The sequence below is a fragment of the Podarcis filfolensis genome (assembly GCF_964270895.1).
Source record: "Podarcis filfolensis genome assembly, chromosome: 16".
Taxonomy (NCBI): Eukaryota; Metazoa; Chordata; class Lepidosauria; order Squamata; family Lacertidae; genus Podarcis; species Podarcis filfolensis.
Window position 1 is genome coordinate 27,908,184 of NC_139620.1, and position 18,762 is coordinate 27,926,945.

Sequence of the window (18,762 nt, forward strand, 5' to 3'; positions counted from 1 at the left end):
TTTTACTGTAATTGCCCACTGCCTATGAACCAAAGGGGTGGTGTTTTTAATCACCTTGTAATTAAGCTGATGTGCCTTTGAAAATACAAGGTTTCACGCTCTCCAAGGCATCACTAAAGAGAGGCAGGCAGTTGCAAAGAGTCTCAAGGTCCTTCTTGAAACCCACTCCATCTTTTAGGCCCCACCTGCAGCCCTGTAAGAGTTTATACTGTCATGGCTTCCCCCAAAGAATTCTGGGAACTGTGGATTGTTAAGGGAGCTGAGATTTGTTAGGAGACCCAGATTCCCAGAACTACAATTCTCAAAGTGGTTTCACTGTCAGTCCGTGAATAAATAATAAGTAAACAATGACAAATAATAATTGTAGCCCTGAGAGGGAAATAGGTTTCCTAACTCCCAGCGCCCTTAACAGACCACAGTTCCCAGAATTTTTTTGGGGGGGGAGTTATGGCAATTCAAAGTGGGTGTGGCATGGATTTAAACATTTAGTGCGTATGGGGGCTTTGTGAGCCTGTAAAAGGGCTTGCTTGACTCCAGTGTGGTGTAGTGGTTAAGAACGGTGGACTCGTAATCTGGTGAACCGGGTTCGATTCCCTGCTCCTCCACATGCAGCTGCTGGGTGACCTTGGGCCAGTCACACTTCTCTGAAATCTCTCAGCCTCACTCACCTCACAGAGTGTTTGTTGTGGGGGAGGAAGGGAAAGGAGAATGTTAGCAGTTTTGAGACTCCTTCGGGGAGTGATAAAGCGGGATATCAAATCCAAACTCTTTTTCTTCAACCCAGACCAAACAAACAAAAGGACATATCTATGTAATTTGCCTGCATTTCTCCCTCTGCAAAATAAATAATGTTAGATGTCAACAGACAACTCCAAATTGTAAGAAGCAATCGCTTCCTTAATACAGTGGTACCTTGGTTCTCAAACTTAACCGTTCCGGAAGTCCGTTCCAAAATCAAAGTGTTCCAAAACCAAGGTGCGCTTTCCCATAGAAAGTAATGCAAAATGGATTAATCCATTCCAGACTTTTAAAAACAACCCCTAAAACAGCAATTTAACATGAATTTTACTATCTAACGAGACCACTGATCCATAAAATGAAAGCAATAAACAGTGTACTGCAGTCAGACAATCAATCAATCAATCAATCAATCAATCAGTAGCTGAACTGGGTTCCACACAAAAACAAAAACAAAGAGCCGCAAAAACGCAAAATAAATAGCAAAAACAGACAGGCCTCAGTCTAACACTCAAAACGAAAGTATGCCACTCAAATCGGAAGCGTAACACTCAAAACAGAGCACATTCAGCTTCCAGAAAAAGTTCGCAAAACGGAATACTTACTTCCAGGTTTGCAGCGTTTGGGTTCCAAGTTGTTCAAGTACCAAGGCTTTTGAGAACCAAGGTACCACTGTACAATTTCTGGTAGAGAGCCTTACACACCAGAAAAAGACTGGAATGATCATTCCCTGCTAAGCTGCCCAAATTCCATTTGGTTATTTTGATGTAGGTTTGGAGCTTAATGCGTTGCAGATTCAGCTCTCCTTTGCACCAAGCCAAGCTAACTAAAGTGTTACTTTCCCCCAAAGGATGCTGTGCCAAAGAGGTAGGCAATCTGGGGTCCTCCAGATGTTGCCCAGCCATGACAATTATCCCTGATCATTGGCCATGCTGGCTGCAGCTGATGGGGATGGGAGCCCAAAAACATGATCTAGAGGACCACAGGTTCTGCATCTCTGCCCTAAAGCTCTGCAGTGAAGAGAGGAAGTCAGTTCACTAATTGATTGTTAGAACGGTTTAAGTTTGTGGTGTAGACGTGCCATAGGTTTACTTGGGCCTATAGTTTTGTAGGGGAAATAAGAGCTTTGCTTTCCTCCTGTCTATAATACACAGTGTTTTTTGCAAACAGAACAAACCTCCCTATACAACCCGGTTCCCCTCTCAGACCTACAATCGAGTGGTTCAATAGTCAATCCATTTTCATAGGTAAACTCTGGGAATTGTGAACACAGTAGTCTCCTAACAAATCTCAGCATCCTTAACAAACTACAGGTCCCATAATTCTTTGGGGGGAAACTGTGACTATTTAAAGTGGTATAGTGCTTAAATGCTAAGGTGTGAATATAGCCATAGTGATATCTGCAACTGGACGGTGAAACAGTGAAGTTTGCTTATTGTTTTTTCGGGTTTTTCCAAGCACAGAGACAGCTTGGTGTTTTTTTAAATCTGACGTCGAGTAATAGTTGAGGAAGTTTGATTTTGCAATGCCTTGCTTACGGAGACTTACTTCCCCCAACACTGCAGTTTACATGAAGATATACATGTGAAAAAATTGTACAGCGAAAATGCAAGAACAGCGTGCATTTGACTCAAGAAGTCCCAACCGACTCACATATTTGTTTATGTTTCCTGCAAATATTTTTCATAGGCATTCCTCCAGTGAGAATAAGCCTATCAGCGAAGGATGGGCAAGCTGCAGTCCTCTAAATATTAACGGACTCCAACACCCATCAACTGCAACCAGCAGGTCCAATGATCAAGGATGATGGGAGCTGGAGTACAGGAACGTACAGAGGGCCACAGCTTCCCCCATCCATGCCATAGGCTGCTTGGTTTAAAAAAAATAGGCTCCTGGTGGCCCTCCAATATTTGTCTTTTGCTAAGATGGTATTAAGAATCACCCTGGAAATGTTATATATTCTCAAGTCTACCCTCTTCTGGTGCTGTCTAACAAAACAAAGTCGGTGACAGATCAGAGATACCTTGACCTTGCTATTACGATTTAATGTAAGGTAAAGGTACCCCTGACCATTAGGTCCAGTTGTGGCCGACTCTGGGGTTGTGGTGCTCATCTCACTTTATTGGCCGAGGGAGCCAGCGTACAGCTTCCGGGTCATGTGGCCAGCATGACTAAGCTGCTTCTGGCGAACCAGAGCAACACACGGAAACGCCATTTACCTTCCCGCCTGAGCGGTACCTATTTATCTACTTGCACTTTGATGTGCTTTCGAATTGCTAGGTTGGCAGGTGCAGGGACCGAGCAACGGGAGCTCACCCCGTCATGGGGATTCAAACCGCCGACCTTCTGATCGGCAAGTCCTAGGCTCTGTGGTTTAACCCACAGCGCCACCTGCGTCCCATGTTTTAATGTACAATACACTAACTAATCTCTGCCTGATTTTATTTTACAAGAGTAAAAAGCTGCTCACACAACTAGGGAAAAAATGATATTTGAATGTTGCTGTGCTGTGCTGGTAACCCTTGTGCTATAGAGTCATGGCAACTTTCATTAAACCTCTAGATAAAGGTAAAGGGACCCCTGACCATTAGGTCCAGTCGTGGCCGACTCTGGGGTTGCGGCACTCATCTCGCTCTATAGGCCGAGGGAGCCGGCGTTTGTCTGCAGACAGCTTCTGGGTCATGTGGCCAGCATGACTAAGCCGCTTCTGGCGAACCAGAGCAGCACACGGAAACGCTGTTTACCTTCCTGCAGGAGCGGTACCTATTTATCTACTTGCACTTTGACGTGCTTTCGAACAGCTAGGTTGGCAGGAGCAGGGACTGAGCAACGGGAGCTCAACATTTAGGACATTTTAGTTTAGGGAAAAGGCAAGTTAAGAGGTGACATGACCGAAATTTATAAATCGATGCACGGAATGGAGAAAATGGATAAAGTTTTTTTCTCCCCCTCTCATAGCACTAGAACTCAGAAGACAAAGAAACTCAACAGTTAGAAAATTCACAACATATAAAAGGAAGTTTTTCACACAGTGCATAGTTAAACTATGGAACTCGCTCCCCCAAGAGGCAGTGATGGCCACCGACGAATGACTTTAGAATAACAGACAAATTCATTGAGAGGGCTGTCAAGGGCTAATAGACATGATGGCTATGCTCTTCCTCCACATTTGGAAGCAGAAATGCTTTAGAATTCCAATTGCTAAAACCAGAAAAGTGAGAGCTCTTGTGCTCGGGTCCTGTTTGTAGGCTTCCCAAAGGCATCTGGGTGGCCAATGTGAGAACAGGATGCTGACTAGACAGACCACTGGCCTGATCCAGCTAGCCCTTCTTATGTTCTTCTGATATAGACAAGTGGTGCAGTGAATTCCAAGCGCCACCCATCTCTGCACACCTGAAATCATGAACACACAATGACTTATTGGTTCCGAGAGAGACTAACTAATGGCTTTCTAAAACCAGAACTCCATTGCCTGGAAAGCCTTCCCTGTAGTAGAGGGATGGCCAACCTGGGGCCTTCCAGATGTTGTTAAGACTCCAACTCCCATCAGCCCCAGCCAGCATATCCAATGGTCAAGGATGCTGGGGGCTGGAGTCCAATGACATTTGAAGGCTACAGCAATAGCCGGACTCTGGAATACTTTGCCCATCCCAAAAGTAATCAGGCACCCACATTGTGAGCCTTTCATTAGAACTGAAAGCACATTTCCCTGAAGATTCAATATATTGACACTTACTAATACTGCTCCCAGTTTTAACTTGCAATATGTTTTACCTCTGCTGCTGTTGGCTTTTTTATTTAGGTTTTCTGTTCTTATTACTTTTACACACAGTTCTTCAGTTGTACATGTAGTTTTTTATTGATTATATACTATATGCTTTACCAAGTGTGTTGTATGCTGCTCTGGATACTGTTGGTAGAAGAGCAAAATATACAAAAATAAATTACTATTTTTAAAAATAAAGCCAACCTTTCCCAGCTTTGTGGGATATCACGCTTACACATCCCATAACCAAAGCCAGGCTTCCTGTAGGCATCTGAGAGCAAAAGCTCTGGCCCTCCCAAGCAGAAATCCCAATCCTCCACATCTGCCAAATGACACATCACTGAGAAGCAGTCTGAAAGTCATTCCCTGGATGAATAATGTAAAGCTGGAAAGTGGCTCTCATATATTCATCAGAATTTTTCCAACAGTGATGTTGAGAGCCACAGGCATACCCTCGATTCAGATTAGTGTCGAGTCTTTATCCAAAGGCTTTCTGTGTTCAATAAATAAAAACATATGCCTGTACAGACAGAATCAGAGGCACCCAAACTCAAACAACAAGGTCCCCTTTGTAAAACCGCCCAAAATGCTTTAGAAAGGCTCATGTCACATACATCATTTCAACTACAGTCTTTCTTTCCTTGGCTCCTGGGCTCATGCAGCACAGAAGGCTTCAAACCTGATGCCTGGCCAAAAAAGGCTTCTTCTACCTGTGTTACTTCTTGCAGCTGACAAACGTGCAGCAGCAACACAGGTTTGGAGGGTAGACACAATCCTGAAAATCCGGGCAGCCCTTCTTGTCGCTTTTGTGTCTATTTTGTCTGCTATATCCGCATACTCTGCTATGTGGGGCCCTGCAGAAGAGAAAGAGAGATGCCGTTCCTCAGAAAAAATCCGAGGCTTTGCGTCTTTTAGGCAGCTGCAGCAGATTGTCCGTGATTGAGGTGGGGTCCTGAGTCCCTGGTGTTTGAGACGCTGTCCTGGAAGTTGGGGTGACAGTGGGCGTCTGCGGCCCACCTGCCGGGGTCTTGTAGCCAGGTGTGCTCAGGTGTGCAGGGGACGGGGTGTAGCTGGCTCGGAGGGCTTTGTCTGTGAATTTGCTGGCAGTCCTGTTTACTAAGCGTTGCATGGCTGGTGACATCGCTGGGTTTAGTCCTTTGGGAGTAAGACTAGAAGAAAAAGAAGAAGAAGAAACACATGGGTTTTTAAAATAAAACTAATAATAATTTTAGATAAGAGACGACTTGCATTGGTTGGTTGTGACTATGTAAGGCTCTATCTGCAATATCCATGTAAAAGCATCATGGCACTGCTTTAAACAGTCATGGCTTCCTCCAGAGGCTGCTGAGAGTTGTTAGACGACCTCCTATTCACACAGAACTACAATTCACACAGTACCCAGAAAAGAGGATTGTTTACCTCCCAGACATAGCCCTGGCTACCGAAAAGGTACCTGAAGATCAGATGAAGCAGAGCATTCAATATCTACCACTAAGCTAAGACATCCAATTTCTTTGCTTCTAAAAATCAACATCCAAAATTCAGGTCAGCCATTCTGGCGCTCTAAAAATGCCAAGTCTTCCTGTTTCCCCCCCCCCAGTGTGTTTTTCCTCTTGAATGCTGCAGTTAGATTTTTGGAAAAGAGGCCCCTGATTTTAGCAAAGTCTCACCTGGCGAGGTTCTCCGTGACTCTTCTTAAAGCTTCCTGCTTTTTTGCTCGGTTCTTAGCAGCTGCCTCGTTGGCCATCTTAAGCCCTAGCCTCTCTCTGCGACCAGGCTCCAGGATCTGGGAAAAGACCAGGGGTTACCGGTGCTACCCGAGAAACTCATATTTCCAGCCATAGGTTCATTGCTCACTTGTGCTTTTGCTATGAAAGCAATGTAGCCAGAGGCGGGGAACCTATGGATGTTATTGGATTCCACCTCCATCCCTGCATTGAACATTTCCAGGGCAAACACAGAAGCTCCACACCTTGTGCTCCAAACTCTTCAAAAGTGCTACTCAAACTAGGGCAGTAAGAGATCTTAGAGCCTAAGACTGTGGTAGGGGAACCTGTGGCTCTCTAGATGTTGCCTGACTACAACTCCCATCATCCTCAACTACTGAGATGTTGTTTAGGACTTATGGGAGTTGGAGTCCACCATCCAGAGGGCATCACGTCAGCTACCCCTGGGCTAGAGTAATGGATTGGTTCAGAGAGACCCGGGTTATAATTCCAGGTATGAGACAAAGCTCACTGGGTGATCTGAGGTTGGTCACCATCTCTCAGCCTGACCTACCTCCCAGGCAACTGGGCAAGTACGTGGTGGTGAGAGAACTTAATATGTTGCCCTGAAGCGGAAACAGAAAGGTGCACACACCCTTCTCACTTAACTGCAAAAATACACAAGAGTGTAAAACTGAAACACCCTCTATCTGAGCCACCTTCTTAAAGTTGCTTCGCTTTTGCAAGAAGTATACTGGTGTGTTTTTTATACAGAAAAGGCACATCAAGGGCAAAGATGAAACACTGATCTCTAAACTTGGATGTGCTGGATGGATGTGCTGGATAGCTTTAATAATAACTGCCGTCCATCAATGCCCTCCCACTGCATGCAATTTTGACTGCTAGGAGACACGCATTTCTTCTTCACCTTTTTGCCCATTTATCACGGCAAATGCAGGTGTACTGCAAAGGCAGCAGACAAGCTCTAAAGCCTTTGGGCCCAGATGACTGTGCAGTGGGTGATGGGGTTGAACCAGGGAAAAGAAACACCAGGCATCAAGATTCCCTTACCTTCACCATAGGAAGACCCACAAATTCCCTGCTGCCTTTGTCACTTTGTTCCCGCTGGCTACTGGTGCACACTCAGAGCAAGTCAGCTCGGGGCTTTAATATGCCCGAGGCTAGAACAGATGTTTCTGATGCCCAAGTGGCAATTGCTGTACCTGGCATGCTATTTCAGCTGACTCCCCCCCCCCCCACAAGCCGGAAGCCACAACCTCATTTGTGCAGCCAGGCTCCACCCAGTTTGCACAGCAGATCATGTTCTGAGAAACTCGCCCTTTAAATACCTTGAAGGCTGGTCCAGGGGTCCTGTCTACATACGGCGTGTCTGAGCCTTCTAACCTCAAAGGGGTGCTTTCAATCTCACCCCACGTCATAAGAGGGGAGTCGTTCACACCTATGAATAGAGTTTCACAAGTTAAGTCTAATGAGACGGACTGATGGCAGGTTCTTTGCTTAAATATTGCCAGTTATAGCTTGAACTGCAGTTGTGGTGGCCTTCAATTAAATCCACAAGACCTACCTTGGGGGGGGGGGCAAATCGTAGTTCCCCAATTGCTATGCAGCCTGACCCTAGCTAAGCAGGTCAGTAATAAAGTCTAAACCACAGAGCCTAGGGCTTCCCGATCAGAAGGTCGGCAGTTCGAATCCCTGCGACGGGGTGAGCTCCTGTTGCTCGGTCCCTGCTCCTGCCCACCTAGCAGTTCGAAAGCACGTCAAAGTGCAAGTAGATAAATAGGTACTGCTGCGGTGGGAAGGTAAACGGCGTTTCCGTGCGCTGCTCTGGTTCGCCAGAAGCGGCTTAGTCATGCTGGCCACATGACCCGGAAGCTGTCTGCAGACAAATGCCGGCTCCCTCGGCCTATAGAGCGAGATGAGTGCCGCAACCCCCGAATCGTCCGTGACTGGACCTAACGGTCAGGGGTACCTTTACCTTTTAATAAAGAGTTAAAGGGACAGGCACCCTCTCCTCTCCATACCTTAGCTGACTGCCCACAAACACTCTCTCCACTATATGCTCAGTATTACTAGCCAATGCCAGGAATCACAATGTAATTATTTACTCCATGAGCCATCCCCTTGCTTGAACCTGTTAGAAAGCTATGCTTTCTTCCCCATAACCCTGCAGAACTAGCTCCTATGGCTGAAACTGCTCTTTCCCAATGAACAAGGTTTTGTGGACTCGGGGGGGCTAAGCATTCAGTCACATTTGTTAATAAAGTATCAGTTTTGCCTTGTCTAAGTGCAAGCTAATTTATTTTTCTACAACAATTCTCGGTATTCCCCGCCCGCCTCTTCTTACCGGGAGCTGGGGAGGGCGTGGCCACAAATCCATATCCATTGACCTTTGGCGATTCCTGGGGAATGAGCTCCTTCCCATCAGGACCTACTTTACCCTGCTTGTACTAGATTTTGCAAAGGAAAAAAAGAAAAGTTTGGTAACAATTGCTTACACAGATTCAAAAAGCTTGCTTAACATTTTATGTATTTTTAAAAATTATTTCAAATATTTATACCACTTAATCCTGAACCATCTAGTATATAGGCTCTGACTCTTTAACTCCTCTAAGGCAGATCTTGCATCAAGCTCCCCCCTCCCCAACTTCAACAAAAAATCTGCTTTTTTGTCTTAAACTGATTCTTCATCATTTGATGATTTTATAATGTTTGGCCATATACTTCACTGGTCATATTTGCACCTGATGCTAAACCAAGATTTAGCACGATGCTCATAAGCAAGGAAGATCCACAACAATCCTTTGGATCACACACTCCCCCTCTCGATGGCTGGCAGAAGGACTTCAAAGGCTTTTACTCATAGGTTTTACATAAACCTAGCTTTTTCTGTCATCCAGACAAGGAATTGTGGTTTAATGTTTCTGAGCCAGATTTGAGGTTCTTGTATTCATTTACAAGGCCCTTTAGCAACTTAGTCCAGGATATGTTAAGAACAGACTGATCCTTTTTATCCCTGTCTAATCACTAAAATCCTTGGGGGAGTCTCAGCTGGAGGTCCCCTGTGGCTGAACTGCTCGGCTCATAAGCCTTGCAACTCTCTCCAAACTGATTTAGACAGGTGCCCTCCTTGCTGAACTTAAGAGGCGCAACAGAGGCTTTCTTATTCAAGCAGGCATTAAAAGGTAGTGTTTGCGTTTCTGTTTGGTTTTACGATTTTTATTTATTTACTCTCTGCATGGTTAATTTTTATGTACATCGCTGACAAAGGCCAACAATTGAGCAGTACAGAAATGCACTCAATACAATAGTTGTAATCAAGTCACCTTCAACAACCACATCTGAAGCTGGCTTGTTTTGCAACTGATCATGATCCCCTGTCTGGGTGTTATGGCAAGCCGTGATTAATAGGGGAGGAGTAAAAGCTTCCAAAGTCATCCTCCCAGCTGAACAAGGAGCAAAGGTGTTCGCATCCACGGCTTGCTGTGGTTCCCTCCTGTTCATTCACCACGCTATTGGGCAAAATGCAAATGCAACCACTGACGGTCAATATAAACAGAGGAGAGCAAATAAATTAATAATAATAATAATAATAATAATAATAATAATAATAATAATAATTTATTATTTATACCCCGCCCATCTGGCTGGGCTTCCCCAGCCACTCTGGGCGGCTTCCAGCCAAATATTAAAATACAGTAATGCAAAGTCTTCTGCAAGAGGCTCTCTCCACTGGAACTCACCAGCCTTCTCTTTCCTATTTAAAATTGCATTTAATCAATTGAAAGACTTTAAAGATGCTCTGCTTAAAGCTAGTAAGGGTAGAATTTTCCCTCAGCTGCATGTATGGGGGGGGGGGTGTGTAATATATAATTTTAAGAGTATCCATCTGTAAGTAGAGGAAAGACACCGATTTCAAATAAAGAGGATGTGGGAAAGTTAAATCAGCTCTCTAACCTGAGCATTGAGGGCTGCTGCCTGTTGGAGCTGGGATTTGCTCAAGGCTTGGCTGAACGGATCCTTCAGGAAACGGGTGTTTCTGTGGACAACTTCCCGTGGCTTTTTAAACACATTCTCCTCTTCAGGAACACCTGGAAAAGGCAGAACATTAGCATCAGACTGGAGGCCTGATATCAAAGCAGCAAACAAAAGTCTTGCCATTTGCAATTTTAAAAGATATATGTACTCCCATAAGTTAAGAATGAAAACTCAAATAGAAGAATAGAGGATGAGTTTTCATCACAATTACACTTCCATGCTCATCTCTCAATGGTGCAGGGAGTGAATCAGTATTCCCCCACCTCCACCCCATAATATTAGAACTCAGAAGGAGCACCTCAAAGGCAGCAATGACCAATTAGGCCCAACAAAATTATTAATTCTGAAAAGGTACTGAAAGATGAGAAGATGCACAGGGAAGATGCAGAGAATCCTGTCCGGCGTGTGTGCGCGTGCACATACAAACACACACTTACAGCTATCGGTCCATTTGGCTGTCTCCATTTGCTGGAGACTCTTGCGACATCACTGAGCTCACCTGGTGGGTAATACATGAGGGAATTCTTAGCCTTGTACTCCCATGTCTCCACCCCAGCTTTCCCATTCGCCAGGGCCTGCTGCTCTTCTGCTGACGGAAGTGCCAGCTGCTCCTGGTGCCGCTGAAACAGATTTGACAAAGATCTTCAGTGATGGGCACAAACAGTAGTACATAAGGTTGAAAAGGTGCAAATTAAGTGGGCCTGCAATTGGGGAGTATATAATTATTATCTTACTTTTCAGCGTGGAGAATGCATGCCTTACTTTATTACTTTGTGTAACGCTTGGTGTCGAAACGTGGCTCAACCCCATTTTTCCCCACTAGAAGTCAAGACTGTGTGTATGGCACATACCGGTTCATTTACAGGCCCCAAGCACTTGACCATGACCAGATTGCTTGGCTAGAGTTTGCTGCATGTGCTTCAGGACCATAGGTGATCATTTCAGAAGAGAACGCAATCTAAAAGTCTTAAGGGAGGGCTTTGTTGGTGGACCTCTTTTACCAATGGAAGATCAGTCTCCTACATGGAGCTATTTAAATAATGGAGATTCACAAAGCTCTTTCCTGCACCTGGGCAAATTCCTCTTCTGCATCGTAGAGCCATGAATGCCTGGCTCTCTCCTTCTCTTCTGCCACATCCATGATCTGCTCAAAGGAAGCGTTATCCTCGCTGGTGTGTTTTGCCAAGAAGCTGTCCAGGCTGGGCAGAGCATCTTTGCTCTCTTCTTCCTCCGTTTCACCTGTAGGAAAGTGGGGAGGAAGCAAACACAGGTAAGACTTTGAAGTCCTGCCTCAGTCCTTCAAAGGATGGATTTCCCCATGCCTTTAAACAAGGCACCAATGAGGATACCAGAAGCTACGACACAATACAACTAGAAATGACAGGGATTGAACCTGAGATCTTTTTGCGTGTAAACCATGCGCTCTTATATCACCAAACTGCAGCCCCCCTCCAATTTTTAACACTAGGGATACCAGGAGGAATTGTTTCACATCCTTCTCAGCCCTGAAACCAAACAGCAACATATAGAACAAGCAAAATGAGAATTTCTTACCTTCCTCTGTAGTTTTCACTGGGAGCTTGGGTTTATTCAATGTGGAGGGGTCACCGGGATGAACCTCGGGTGTTTCAAACGTGGCTGGAGTAACATCTGTTCAAAAGCGTTTTTGAAAAAGCAATGACTTAGGAATGTATTGTTCCGAGAGCCAGCATAGACAAGGCACCGGTTCAAATATCCACTGAGCCACAAAGTATAGTGTGTGTACTTGATTAACACAACCCCCATCCACCTAATTACCTCACAGGATAAAAGGGGGATATCATATATAGGGAACCTTTGGCCCACCAGATGTTACTGAACTACAAATCCCATCACCCTGGCCACACTTGCTGATGGGAGCTGTAGATCAGCAACACTTGTAGGGCCAAAGGTTCCATAAATGCTGCCTCTAACTCTTTTGAGAAACAGAAAAGACTGAAATGAAAAGCAAAAAAGAAAAAAAGAAAAGAAAAGAAAAGAAAAAAGAAAGAAAGAAAGAAAAAGAAAAGCAAAAAAACCCTAAGAGTATTCTGGCCCCATCAGCAGGATTATATGCAGGTTTTGGTGATGCATATAAAATTGCTCTACTGAGTATTCTTTGCAAATCATAAAGACGCCCCCAAAATGTCAAAGGAACATGTTCAAAACTCTATGATCAACATCAACACCAATAATCCAAGGATCCAAATAAATTCTTACATGGTGCAGGGGTGTCTTTGGAAGTTCTCCCCAAGGAAGAGCCAAATTTGATGGCTATCTGTCTCATTTTCTCCAAATCACCACTTTCTTCAGCATCTAGATAGTCCTTCTGAGCACGCAATTTCTCAACATCAGGGAAAAAATCCCTTTGGATGATTTTCTCCAGGCTCTGCAAAATGCCAAATTAACAATGTTTCAGGGTAGGAGGAAAATAAAAAAAATTAAAGGTACACATAGTATAATTTTGTGGTCTGCGTAGCAGGATCCTCAGACAGTTAGCTTAAGTAAAGCGGCTTGCTGGCCGAGGCCTGTCAAACCTTCAACCCATGTGCTGTGACACCTTAGCAATGTATTCCATCTTACAAGGTACCTGAGAAACCACCCCGAGACCTGCAGGTATAGGGCGTCATATAAATTCAAATAAATAAATAAATAAATAAATAAATAAATGCCTTGTTTTGCACCCCAAGAAACAAAGGTTTTGATCCAAAACTCAGCTGGCCTAAATTAATATAACCGCTGTCACCAGTGGAGATAGAAAACAGCCATCATGACGAGCAGACTTACGACTTCATAAGGTCTGTCTGTTGGCATCACCCACATTTACTTATTTATCTTCTAAAGAAATATGTGCAGGATATTGCTTCTCAAGCAAGCCAACACCTGAAGGTCCAAGTCCAACATCTGTCAGTTGTTCTGCAATGCTGCCTTCCTTACCGCCTTTCTAGTGTATGTATTTTATTTTATTGATTTTCAATACATTAAACATCCCGCCAAGGACCTGTCCAACCCATCCGTGTCCAAACTGCTTTCCCACGCCATTGTGTTGTTGTGAAAACAAAAAACCCACAGGGATCTTCAGTTAACGGGTGGGATATAAATACAGTAAGCATAATAACAATAACCCTGTGGTGTGTGCTTGGCAGGGGGAAAAATATAATGCATACGCAGAGAGAGAGAGAGAGAAAAGGCCTGCGGTTACGTGCCGGGCATCTCTCCAATGGTTAAAACCGCATACAGTGGTACCTCGGGTTAAGTACTTAATTCATTCCAGAGGTCCGTTCTTAACCTGAAACTGATCTTAACCTGAAGCACCACTTTAGCTAATGGGGCCCCCTGCTGCTGCTGCCATTGCCAGAGCACGATTTCTGTTCTCATCCTGAAGCAAAGTTCTTAACCCGAGGTATTATTTCTGGGTTAGCGGAGTCTGTAACCTGAAGCTATATAACCTGAAGCATATGTAACCCGAGGTACCACTGTACAGTCAAAACAGATGGAGTGGCAATAGTAGGTGGGATTGCGAGTCGCCCCCCTCCCTGACATCCATCCCCCTTTCTAATTTTTCTGCCAAGCGTGTAGAGCTGGATGTGCACAAGTTCAACGTACACAAGTTGTGGACTTACTGGGACTGCCTTCTAGTGAATTTCATGCCCGAAGAGGGATTCAAATCCAGGTCTCTCTGGTCCTAGCTCTACTCATAACCACTGTTATTGTTTTGTTATTGTTTTTTCCCCCAGGGTCAACAAATTTTATTTATTCATTTGGTCATCATTGTTTATTATCATTATTTTTTACATTTATTTATACTTTTCAAGTTTATGCATTTCACCAACTTCAAAAACATTTTAACATTTCCTTAAATTTATTTTTAGTATCTTCTACATATCCATAGTAACTTAATCTGCTCATTTATTCATCGACTTTAAATATATACTCTTATGAAACAGGTTATTACAATAATCCTGCCAACATTCTTATCTGTTTACGATTTGTCTGTGAACAGTCAACAAACCATTTCCATTCTTTTATAAAAAGTTTGTTATCGTTACCATCATCATCATGCCCAAGTGACTTACACTGAGCAAATATACTAATAAACACATTAGACATTTAATAATAATTATTTAAATTATTTATTTTATTTATATACTGCCCTACACCCAGGGATGTCAGGGCAGTTCACAGAAGAAAATCAAGATATAAAGCCACAAAATACATAATAAAAACAACCCAATAGTCCACCTTACCATAAATAAATAAAACCCCGCACAGCAGCACACTGTCTCTCCAAACACTCAAGACAAGGAAAGGCCCTGCCAGACCCCTCACTCTCACCGGACTCCCCAGCCTGCCAGACCCCCCCCCCACTCCCACTGGACACATAGCTGTCAACTTTCAGATTTGAAAATAAGGGATTAATTGGAGATATGAAAGGAACATTTCGTTCAAAGATTGCCATAATAAAGGACAAAAGTGGTAAGGACCTAACAGAAGCAGAAGACATCAAGAAGAGGTGGCAAGAATACACAGAGGAATTATACCAGAAAGAAATGGATGCCTCGTACACCCCAGGTAGTGGGGTTGCTGACCTTGAGCCAGACATCCTGGAGAGTGAAGTCAAATGGGCCTTAGAAAGCACTGCAAATAACAAGGCCAGTGGAAGTGATGGTATTCCAGCTGAACTATTTAAAATTTTAAAAGATGATGCTGTTAAGGTGCTACACTCAATATGCCAGCAAGTTTGGAAAACTCAGCAGTGGCCAGAGGATTGGAGAAGATCAGTCTACATCCCAATCCCAAAGAAGGGCAGTGCTAAAGAATGCTCCAAATACCGCACAATTGCACTTATTTCACACGCTAGCAAGGTTATGCTTAAAATTCTACAAGGAAGGCTCAAGCAGTATGTGGACCGAGAACTCCCAGAAGTGCAAGCTGGATTTAGAAGAGGCAGAGGAACCAGAGACCAAATTGCAAACATGTGCTGGATTATGGAGAAAGCCAGAGAGTTCCAGAAAGACATCTACTTCTGCTTCATTGACTATGCAAAAGCCTTTGACTGTGTTGACCACAGCAAACTATGGCAAGTTCTTAAAGAAATGGGAGTGCCTGATCACCTCATCTGTCTCCTGAGAAATCTCTATGTGGGACAAGAAGCTACAGTTAGAACTGGATATGGAACAACTGATTGGTTCAAAATTGGGAAAGGAGTACGACAAGGCTGTATATTGTCTCCCTGGTTATTTAACTTATATGCAGAATTCATCATGCGAAAGGCTGGGCTGGATGAATCCCTAGCCGGAATTAAGATTGCTGGAAGAAATATCAACAACCTCAGATATGCAGATGACACAACCTTGATGGCAGAAAGTGAGGAGGAATTAAAGAACCTTTTATTGAGGGTAAAAGAGGAGAGCGCAAAATATGGTCTGAAGCTCAACATCAAAAAAACGAAGATCATGGCCACTGGTCCCATCACCTCCTGGCAAATAGAAGGAGAAGAAATGGAGGCAGTGAGAAATTTTACTTTCTTGGGTTCCATGATCACTGCAGATGGTGACAGCAGCCACGAAATTAAGAGACGCCTGCTTCTTGGGAGGAAAGCAATGACCAACCTGGACAGCATCTTAAAAAGTAGAGACATCACCTTGCCAACAAAGGTCCGTATAGTTAAAGCCATGGTTTTCCCAGTAGTGATGTATGGAAGTGAGAGCTGGACCATAAAGAAGGCTGATCGCCGAAGAATTGATGCTTTTGAATTATGGTGCTGGAGGAGACTCTTGAGAGTCCCATGGACTGCAAGAAGATCAAACCTATCCATTCTGAAGGAAATCAGCCCTGAGTGCTCCCTGGAAGGACAGATCCTGAAGCTGAGGCTCCAATACTTTGGCCACCTCATGAGAAGAGAAGACTCCCTGGAAAAGACCCTGATGTTGGGAAAGATGGAGGGCACAAGGAGAAGGGGACGACAGAGGACGAGATGGTTGGATAGTGTCTTCGAAGCTACAAACATGAGTCTGACTAAACTGCGGGAGGCAGTGGAAGACAGAAGTGCCTGGCGTGCTCTGGTCCAGGGGGTCACGAAGAGTCGGACACGACTAAACGACTAAACAACAAAAGCAGCCTCGAAAGTATGGGACCAGCAGCCTCACCTGTCCCGGGGACAGTCTACGGGATATCTAACAACCTGGGATAGCAGCGGGAAGCGGCGCTGGAATAAGGGAATTTCCCACCCAAAAAGGGAAGGTTGACAGCTATGCCCCCCACCCCGCCAGACCCTCCCCCACCCCACCAGACCCCCCCTCACCCCACCAGACCCCCCTCCCACCGGACCCCTCACCCCGCCAGACCCCCCCTCTGAACCCCCCCACCCCGCCAGACACCCCCTCTCACCGGACCCTCACCTCGCCAGACTCCCCCCTCCCACCAGACCCCCCTTCACCCCACCAGACCCCCCTCCCACCGGACCCCTCACCCCGCCAGACCCCCCCTCCCACCGGATCCCTCACCCCGCCAGACCCCCCCCTCTGAACCCCCCACCCCGCCAGACCCCTCGCTCTCACCGGACCCCACCCCCACCCCCGCCAGACCCCCCGCTCCCATTCCCCTCGCTCGCCTGAATGTAGCTCTCCTCGTCTAGGACCCTCTTGTTGCTCTTGGGGGCCTCCTGGGCCGCCTCCTTCACCACAGCCACGGCGCCCGCCTCGGCCGGGACTGGCACCAGCGCTCTGGCCGAGGCGGCGGCAGCAGCGGGGCCCGGGTCGCCCATCTCTCCCGCCAGGCCCAGAAAATCCCAGCAACGGCACCTCGGTCGCCCTTAGCAATGCGCCCGGGGGGTCCTTCGGCCGCACGCAGAGGCCCGGACAGGGCGACGCACCCTCGCTTCGGGCAACAGCGACACCGACGCCCGGAAGCGGCGCGGCTAGATCCCCCCTTCCCCCCCCACGGAAAAGGTCTTGGGGAACCGCAAAGGCCTTCGGGATTTGTAGTCTCTGTGAGGGGGAAATTGCCTGGTCAGGAAACCACGCCTCGCTCCATCCGTCGCCGTAGAGGTGTAATCTGTAGATGTTGCCAAACAGCTGCAGCTTCCGGGTCTGTTTGGAAGCCGAGGTGCGGCTCGGTTTGGTTCAGCTGGTCTGCATTGCAGGGTTGGCGTAGTATCTCTTCCTATATATATAATTTTTTACTAGTTTTTTTTAACATATCATTTTCAACAGTAATTAAACATACTTTTACATCTTATTCAAATTTTTGATTTCCATCAGTCCTGTCTGAAAATTTTCCAATCTAATCTCTCAGTATTCATTTCTTCTTTTCCCTATTACATTTCAAACTCATAACCAATATCTCTATCTTTTTCTACTTTCTAACACTTCATATATTTCTCCTTACAAAACTTCTTGTAGTCTGCATGTTTCGAATCCTTCCTGTCATTTTGTCCAATTCTGCATAGTCCATTAATTTCGGGCATAGTATCTCTTCCATTTGCGCCACTTGGGGTCCAATTGGGATCGAATTTGGCTCTCCAAGTCCAGCCCTCTAAAATCTCCCCAGGCCACACCCCTCACCCTGATTGATTGATTGATTGATTGGTTCTCTTTCTCAGCTGCTTTTTATTCCAATAAATCCCAAAGCGGGGTTTGTGCTAATAACTAATAATAATAGTTTCATAATAACTGCCTCTCATTTATATAAATGCCTGCTATTATTATGTGGGAATGGTGCTTATTACAAGGGTGAAGATATCTCCAAAGTTGGGAGCTGTACTTCTTTGGTTTTAATGACTTTGATTATGTAACACAGCTGCAAAATGACAATAAAAATGTTGCTATTAATTAATGCATTTTTGTGTGTGTTGTACATTGTCATCACTTCCCCCCTCCCCCGTGAAGCAAAAGAAAAATATTTACTAATAAATAAATAAAAATCCCAAATAATGGAATTACACTGCACTAAACACAGTGAAAGGGACGCGGGTGGCGCTGTGGGTTAAACCACAGAGCCTAGGACTTGACGATCAGAAGGTCGCCGGTTCGAATCCCCACGACTGGGTGAGCTCCCATTGCTCGGTCCCTGCTCCTGCCAACCTAGCAGTTCGAAAGCACGTCAAAGTGCAAGTAGATAAATAGGTACCGCTCCGGCGGGAAGGTAAACGGCGTTTCCGTGCGCTGCTCTGGTTCGCCAGAAGCGGCTTAGTCACGGTGGCCACATGACCCGGAAGCTGTACGCCGGCTCCCTCAGCCAATAAAGCGAGATGAGCACCGCAATCTCAGAGTCGGCCACGATTGGACCTAATGGTCAGGGGTCCCTTTACCTTTACCTTACTCCTGTATTTTAATGACTTGTCCAGCTCCAGCCAATGAATGCTATCAAACAGCACCACCTAGAGTATGTAACGCTGTTACTGCAGCCAAATGGAATGCATCCTCTTCATTGACAGCTTTTAGGAATGAAATGTCATCCCAGCCGGTTAAAATGTTA

The 18,762-nt window shown here is 45.3% G+C and overlaps 1 protein-coding gene across 1 annotated transcript; it reads right to left on the bottom strand.

Annotated features, from left to right (window-relative positions):
* Positions 1–4,570: 4,570 nt before the first annotated feature.
* Positions 4,571–17,210, bottom strand: ESS2 (ess-2 splicing factor homolog). The gene is made up of 10 exons (XM_083590321.1): positions 16,898–17,210; positions 12,505–12,673; positions 11,821–11,916; positions 11,336–11,505; positions 10,766–10,886; positions 10,186–10,319; positions 8,576–8,678; positions 7,560–7,669; positions 6,175–6,290; positions 4,571–5,673 (listed from the first exon to the last, which is right to left on the bottom strand). The coding sequence occupies exons 1-10, from the start codon at positions 17,048–17,050 to the stop codon at positions 5,388–5,390; spliced, it is 1,458 nt and encodes a 485-aa protein (XP_083446447.1). The 5' UTR covers positions 17,051–17,210; the 3' UTR covers positions 4,571–5,387.
* Positions 17,211–18,762: the final 1,552 nt, after the last annotated feature.

What these genes read in the sequence shown, in the direction of transcription:
- ESS2 (XM_083590321.1), bottom strand. Translation starts at nt 17,050, where the DNA reads ATGGGCGACCCGGGCCCCGCTGCTGCCGCCGCCTCGGCCAGAGCGCTG. An exon ending in CCCCTGGACCAGCCTTCAAG is followed by an intron (nt 6,291 to 7,559) that starts GTATTTAAAGGG and finishes GTCTTTTCCCAG; the next exon opens with ATCCTGGAGCCTGGTCGCAG. An exon ending in GTCACGGAGAACCTCGCCAG is followed by an intron (nt 5,674 to 6,174) that starts GTGAGACTTTGC and finishes TTTTTCTTCTAG; the next exon opens with TCTTACTCCCAAAGGACTAA.